Source organism: Otolemur garnettii, unplaced genomic scaffold (assembly GCF_000181295.1).
Source record: "Otolemur garnettii isolate 467f Iridium unplaced genomic scaffold, OtoGar3 scaffold00001, whole genome shotgun sequence".
In the NCBI taxonomy this organism is placed as follows: Eukaryota; Metazoa; Chordata; class Mammalia; order Primates; family Galagidae; genus Otolemur; species Otolemur garnettii.
In genome coordinates this window covers 17,521,579-17,529,749 of record NW_003852396.1, presented here as the reverse complement: position 1 = coordinate 17,529,749, position 8,171 = coordinate 17,521,579, and the positions used below count along the sequence as shown (strand labels likewise).

Sequence of the window (8,171 nt, the reverse complement as noted above, 5' to 3'; positions counted from 1 at the left end):
ATTCCTGTTGTTACTGAGTTCAACTTTTATTCCATGGTGGTCCGAGAAGATACATGGAATAATTTCCATTAACTTTGTTTTGATGTGCTAATTTGACACTGAAAAATGTGTCATATTCAGGTGAATTTTTTTCTCATTGTTCATCCTTATACTGATGACATCTATTCATAAACTAATGAAAAGCTTCAATTTGTATGGATTCAATCAAATAATCTTTTAGATCACCACTAGTAAACATACTAACATTATATTTCCTTTCTAAACAAGTTACTTAGCTGCTATATTTGAAGAAAAATATTAACCAAAACTCAAAGGCATTACATATGTGTATAAATTCATACATAGTCTATGTCCCTAAGGGAAGCTATACATAGCAAGATTACATAAATTGCATTATTTAAATATACAACAAACCCATACAAATTGATAAGAAAGATATCCAGTAGAAATATAATATGGACAAATTCACAAAAGAGAAAACTCAAATAGCAACAAACATATGAAACAATGCTCAAATTTACTCATAGCCTGGAACTGTAAATTAAGGTAAAAATAAAATATCACTGTGCCTATTAAACTGGCAAAGAGTAAGAAGAGCTGCAACACTTAGTATTGTCATAGATGTGATGTAAAATGGCAACCACATTCATTGCCAATAGAAATTTGAAAGTGAAATCAGCGTGGCAACACTTATTCAGATTACAGAGTATGCATACTCTGGGAGCCAATAACGCTACCCCTGAAAATCTATCCTATAGATTTATAGAACAAAAGCAACAGTGAGTTCATATGTACATATAAAGATGAGTGCGGCATTACTCATGTGGCAGAAAATTGGAACAGAGTAAATTCCCACCAAGAAAGAAATGACTAAATAAATTATATACTTACACTATGAATTATGCATCCATTAGAAGATCAAACTACAACTATACTAAGACAACTTGAAGAAATGAGCATATAATGTGGACACTTTTCAAGCAATGATGACTTTCCAAAATTCTCTGTGTATGTATGTCTATGTGTGAATGTTCTAGTATATATAAAAAACCCATGTTTATGTATATAGTTTGTATATGAAAACATATGAGTGTAGAAAGAATAAACACAAGTTATTAACATAACATTACATTTGATAGAGAGAGGGTATAGCTGAACAGTATGAACAGGAAGTGAATGAAAGAGGAAAGAGACTATAAAAATAGAAAAATTATTATAATAAAAACTTGATTTATAATAAAAGGTACATATTTTTTCACTCATTCATTTAAACAAAATTATGTATATGTATGGCACTATGCATCTAGTAGTGAAATAAAATAATTTTGAAAATTTTAAAAGGGGAAATATGAAAGCAATAAAAGCCTAGAAAATATCTAGAAGCATATTAACTAATCCAGGAAAGGGGAAGAACAAAGTAAAGAAGTAAGAATAAAAGAAAGAAAATGATAGATTGTACCAGATAAAAATTAACATTAAAATTTATGTCAAGAAGAACTATGGGAATAATTATTAGTAATCAAAAAAGAAGAAAAATACCATAACTATAACAACAGAATGGCAAACTTCATAAATAAAATGCTCTTTGCAAAACAATAAGAATTCTAATACCACTTAGAAAAGTAGACAAAGAGCTTGATTTAATTACAAAAGAAATGTAGTTACCAATAATCATAAAGAAAAACAGTTCAGTCTCAAAAGTGAACAAATTATTGCAATCTAAAGTGTTAAGAAAAAATTTAATCTATTGATTTGACAAAATATTTTAAATAATAAGTAAATGCTATTAAAGGTATAGGTGGTTTGGCCTTATGAACACTATCAGCATGATTCTGCAAAGCACTTGGACAGTTTGTGACAAGGGCCTTAAAAATGTCCATACTCTTGGACTCAAATAGTTTCATTGATATAATCAACCCTAAATAAAACAAAGAAAACACAATAGTTTATATAAATGAATGACCATTAATTACACCATTACCTATAGCATGTTGTTTTGGGGATTCGCTCTTTAATTTTGATTTTAGACACTTTGAATATAATATGTTGAGGAGAGGTCTTTGCATTGTATTTGTTGAGAGATCAATGGGCCTCCTGTGGATGAATGCCTAAATCCCTAGCTAGATTCAGGAAGTTTCCAGCTATTATTTTGTTGAATAGGCTTTCTCACCTTTTGTTTCTTTGCTGATAATTCATAAGTTTGGTAGTTTTATGTTGTCTCTAATGTCACAAAGATTTTGCTCATTATATTTTATTCTTTCTTTAAATTTTTGTCTAACCAGATTATTTCAAAAGACCTGTCTTCAAATTCTGAGATTCTTTTTTCTGCCTGATCATGTCTATTGTTGAAGCTTTCAAAAATATTTTGTATTTCCTTCAATAATTTCTTCATTTCTAGAATTTTTTAAGAAAATTTTTGTGGTTTTATTGTATCATGATTCTTTTTAAAAATATTTACCTCTTTAATAAATTTGTCCTTTGTATTCTAAATTGTTTTTCTGAACATTTGTATTTTTATTTTCAGAAGTCTCTTATATCTCACCAAGTATCTTCAAAGTCAATATTTTGACCCTTTTTACTGGGATTTTGTAAGTGTCTCTTGGATTGGAATATTTTGCTGAAAAATTATTGTGTACTTTTGAGGTGTCATGTTTTCTTGGTTTTTCATATTTCCTGTGTCTTTTTATTTTATTTTATTTTTTTATTAAATCATAGCTGTGTATGTTAATGCAATCATGGGGTACAGTGTGCTGGTTTTACATACAATTTGAAATGTTTTCATCAAACTGGTCAAAGCCTTCACAGCATTTTTTTAGTTATTGTGTTAAGACATTTATTTTTTTTTAATTTTTTTTACAGTTTTTGGCTGGGGCAGGGCTTGAACCTGCCACCTCCAGCATATGGGGCCAGCACCCTACTCCTTGAGATACAGGCACCACCCTGTTGCATGTGTCTTTATGCTGATGTCTGTACATCTGGTACAACAGTCACTTGCAGGGAACCTGCCCGGCAAATGTTATTATTAGGGATCCCGGGAATAGACCACATGCAAGATGGGAAATTAAAGACACAAAATAGTGGGATCAGGAGGGCTGTCCTCAATAGGATGCAGCAATCTCAGCTTTATTGCACAGCTTTTTATATAGTAGCTTGAAGGCATGATCTTGTCATGGTTGCATAACCTGATTAAAAACAGCCCAGGGCAAATAGCATTCTCAGCAGTCTGTTCAGACTAAGGGGCATGGCTCCAATCTAATCTGGTTCAGAAACCAGCCATAACAGGAAAACTGCCAAGGCCAGATTTGCACTCAGTCCTTGACACAAGTACATTTCCTCAAACTGGGGGGCCTTGCCTCCCAGGAGGTCAGCTCCCAACAGTCACTTTCTCCTATTTTTGTATTTACTTCTCTAGAGAAAAACTTTTTCCTGAAGATGTTATCTATAATGTTTGGCTTTGATTCTGATGTGTGCAACTGGGTGTGGGTAGTGTAGTCTTTGTTTGATTTCTTTAGCTATAAACAGTGTTAGCGTTTGTCTTGGTATGCTAGGCTGTAGTTATTAGTGAAAACTATGGGGAGTTTGTTTGGAGGACTGAGATGTCCCAGTGGGGTGGTGGTAGTGGGCATACCTATCTTCATGCTCCCCCCAGGCAGTTGTATACTAGAATCTGTGTTAGTAGTTACTTTAGTTTCAATTCTTCAGCGTCCAGGTAGCTTGCTCAACATTGGTAACAGCAATAGTGGACCAGGAACTTGGGCAGCTTTTTGGACCCTTAGAAGCCAATGTGGCATGATCAATGGCACCCCAAGTTTCCCTAGTGTCCCAACCTCAGTCCCTCAGTCAGAATAACATGGAGATTGCTAGACGCTAAGTTTAAGCTTAGGTCTCAGAGAGGCTACAGGACCTAGCATGAACTCCCTTCCAGAACTAGTTGCATGTCATGGTCTCTCAGAAGTTTCCTATGTTAGTTTAGGGGGTTGAAAGGGCCAAGGGGGTCTTCTGCAGCCAGGATTACCTGATTCTATAGCAGGGATATGAGTGGCTAGAAGTGTCTTACTTACCCTTTCTCACACTGGGAAGTTACTCCTGGCTTCTAGTCAATCCCCTCCAGAAAGACCGCCTTTCTTCCTTCTCCTTTCCCACTTGTGTTGTCCACTGAAATTTCTCTTCTGAATTCCATCATTCTCTCTTAGATACTGTATTCCAAGTGTGACTATTAATGGACTATACTACTCTGACTTTTCAAAGTGGAGGAGGCATGCATGAAATGCTCTCAGTCAGCCATCTTGAGTATGTGTCTTTTTCCACCGAAAAAATTATTTCCCTCTTAGTGGCAGCACAATTGTTTTATTTTCTTTAATATTTGTATCATATGTTACTGCACAGCACAAACACTGTAATTATAACAGTATGTAACCACAAGATGCCAGTGGCACATCTTGTTTCCTCACAGACCAGCAAATTGCTGGGAGCGTCTCACAGCTTTTGCAGTATTACCACGGGTATTTCAGGTCTCCGGAAGCTCTGTGTCCTCCCTTCTTGTTGCTATCCCCTTCACTCTATTCTCTTTCCTCAACATCTTTTCTCCATAATTTCAATCCTGAGCAATTGTATGTGTATGTGCTATTACCTTCAGAGTATTAATTGCCACTTAAAAACATTATTGATCTGCCCCTGCCTTGACATTAGCCTTAGCTATGAACTTGAGACATGCTTCAACTTGCCTTACCCTTGATAAATGTTAATTCCAACAGTAGTATCCAAACTTTTCCAGCCTCTAATCCTACCTGTTAAAATCATTTGAGCATACAACTCGATTACATATTTTTTAAATGCAGATGCATTAGTATTAATAGTCATAAATTATCGAAATACAGAAAATTTTCAAGAATGTGATTAAAAGATATGGGAAAGAGAGTTCTATTATTTTGTTCCTGCCCTCAAATGAATCATTTTATTCATACTCCAAGATATATGTTCCTGCTATGGAAATTACCACCGTTGATCACACTCTCCATCCCACTATCCATCTCCTTCCCCTACTGCACATGGAACCGCATTCTGCAATTCCAGAACGCCGAAAACTTGACTCAACTCAGACTATGAAAATATTCATAACAGAATTCATTTACACAATATGAAGAATTAGGGCCTACCATGCCCTATTTTTCTTTTGGAAAAATCTGGATTTTCATATATGAAAATCACATATAGTATGGTATAACTACATTTCTATTATTATTGTTGCTATTTGTTCATAATAACTCTTCACTGACATAAGAAAGTCCTAATATTATTATTTCAGAAGTAACAAAAATATACCTCTGCAGATTTTTGAAGACAATCATGACCTGTAGCAGGAAGAGATGTCTTTTCCCATTTCTGTGCAACTCGATTGGCTTCTTCTATCTTCTGCTCACAACTTTTTTGAGAATTAAGCAATGTCATCTCATAAAACTCTTGAATATCTGTAAGGAAATACAAGGAAACATCAAAATGTCATGTGCCACCTCATAAATAGATTATATATGCATATAAAATAATTTTACTGGTTAAAAGAACTGCATAAATATGGATCACAAAGTAAAACAATCAGAAAAGAGAAAATCCTGAAGCTTGCCTTTTTATCTGCATAAGAATGCATATACTGCCTGGCGAGATTCATGCCTATAATCCTAGCACTCTCGGAGGCCGAGGAGGTAGATTGCTTGAGCTCAGAGTTAGAGGCCAGCCTAAGTAAGAGTGAGACCCCATTTCTAAAAACAAACCAACATAGCTGGGCATTGCGGCAGGTACCTGTAGACCCAGCTGCTCAGGAGGCAAGAGGACAGATTGAGCTCAAGTCTTGGAGGTTGCTGTGAGCTATGACGCCACAGCACTCTACCCAGGGTGACAAAGTAAGACTCTGTCTCAAAAAAAAAAGAATGCATATAGTAGCTTTCTTTATTCATAATTGAAAAAAAGTGAAAACTGGAAGCAACCAAGACGTCCTTCAATAAGTGAATAGATAAACTATTGTAAATCCATATAATTAAGAGTTATTTATTGGTAAGGAATAAGCTATCAAGCTATCAAAACATGGATGAATCTTAAATGCATATTGCTAAGTGAAAGAAGAAAATCTGAAAAGGTATCTACTGTATGATTCCACTTAGATGATATCTGGGAAAATAAAACTAAAGAGAAGGTAAAAAGATCATTGTTTCCAGAGGTCCCGAGAGAGGGAAAGAGGATTAGACAGGTAAAGCACAGAATGATGAAAATATTCTTTCATGATATTGTAGTAGAGTACACATAATATGAAGTATTTGCCAAAATCCACTGAACTCAACATCATAAAGATTAAAACATAATGTATTCAAAATCTCAAAAAATCATTTAGGAAGTCAACATGTCCCAAGATGAAATGCACACTATTACAAAATAATGCAACTGTATTCAGAATACATTAAATAACTTCAATGTATGTGGGGTGGGGGGAGTGCTGACCTCAGTAATTTTAAAAATAGGAGAAACTAAAATACTGAAAGACCAAAAAGAAACAATGCAAAAGTATCATGCTCTAGTTGGTAAATTGGCTTACCCTGAAGTACATATTGACAGTTTTGATACTGCTATCAGTATACGTGTATACTGGAATTGAACAGTTTAGTAATTAGATAGTGGATGGTGGGAATCAGGTTTCTCACTGCTAGAGTAGGAAGTTATAGTCAAGTAGGTGGTGGAAAGATTAGAAGGATTCCTATATTAGAGTACAGTTGGTGATCTCACTATAAACGTATGTTCAACTTAATACAGGGTGGCCACAAAGTTCACGTGCAATTTAAAATAGTTGTCTATTTTTTTCTATTTAATGTAATATTTTTATTTCAAAAGTGCAAAATTTAACAATACCCCTACCAACATTAACGTAATTTCACCCAGTTTAAGAAATAAAACATCACAAATATAGTTGAAGCTTTTTTCTACCCTTATTGGATTTCAATCCCTTTTTTTTTTTTTTTTTGCAGTTTTTGGCCAGGGCTGGGTTTGAACCCACCATCTCCAGAATATGGGGCCAGCATCCTACTCCTTTGAGCCACAGACACCACCCAATCCCCTTTTAAATATGACTTTATAACAACATGCTACAGTGAATGCTTTATTTTTTATTCTACAATTTGTGTGTTTTTCAAAACAGTTGTCTATTTTTAAATTGCACACAAACTTTATAGCCCCCCTGTAAGACATATGCCTCAGTTATACACATGTATTTCTTTGCTCTATCTGTTACGAGAGCCTAGAAGCACTGATAGCACAGTCATAATGAGCACAATAGCACCCAGGTTTGGGCCAATATAAGCTTTCTCCACCAGGTGATAAAAGGTACTACATAAACAGTGTGGTCTTAGATTAGAATTGGAAACAGCTGTATGAATGCAAAGTTTTTAAGAGACACATGATGGAAAGATAGACAGATTAAAATACAGATAAAAATAGAAATAAATATATATGTGGACATTTCCTAGCTCTGTCTCATAATTCCTGGACCCGTATGCCTAGAAGATCTAGAAGCAAGGACACCCCAATAGCAAGGAGCACACCTAAAGCTTCTGACTTCTAACATCATTTTCCAATAAAAGGAACTAGACCTTCTTAGAGAAATGACTGATTCAAGGACTGAGACAGAAGACATAACAAAATGAGCTGGAGCATCTTATAGCACAAGTAAGCAAGGAAATATTTAGAAGTGATGAGTATGCTTACTATCTTGACTGTGCTAATAGTGTATACACAGGTCCAAACATATTAAATTATGCATTTCACACATGTGCATTTTATTATGCATCAGTTATACCTCAATTAAAAAAGCAAAAGACAAGGCACAAATTGAAAGAATATAATTTCACAACATACAGATGAAGGAACAGTACCCAGCCAGGGAAAGAACTACAAATCAAAAAGGAAAAGACATACAAACAAACAATGGTAAAAGGTATGAATAGACATTTCATAGAAAAGGAAACATAGGCTTGGGGTGGAGCCAAGATGGCGAACTGCAGCCAGCTTTTTACAGAAGCTCCCGTCCAGAAGGAGGCTGAAAGGACAGAACCTTAGCAAATTAGCTGATGGTTTGGAGCAGAGACAAGAGAGAAGATTGAAGAGTGCACTTCAACCTTCCTGAGGCGAGC

The 8,171-nt window shown here is 35.0% G+C and overlaps 1 protein-coding gene across 1 annotated transcript in view; it reads right to left on the bottom strand.

Annotated features, from left to right (window-relative positions):
- The window catches only part of DLG2 (discs large MAGUK scaffold protein 2), a 2,018,366-nt gene that overhangs the window by 1,725,463 nt on the left and 284,732 nt on the right, over nt 1-8,171 (bottom strand). Inside the window, exon 4 of the mRNA XM_023511782.1 lies at nt 5,323-5,468. Within this exon, the coding sequence (XP_023367550.1) occupies nt 5,323-5,468 (146 nt within the window). The remainder of the gene's footprint in view (nt 1-5,322; nt 5,469-8,171) is intronic.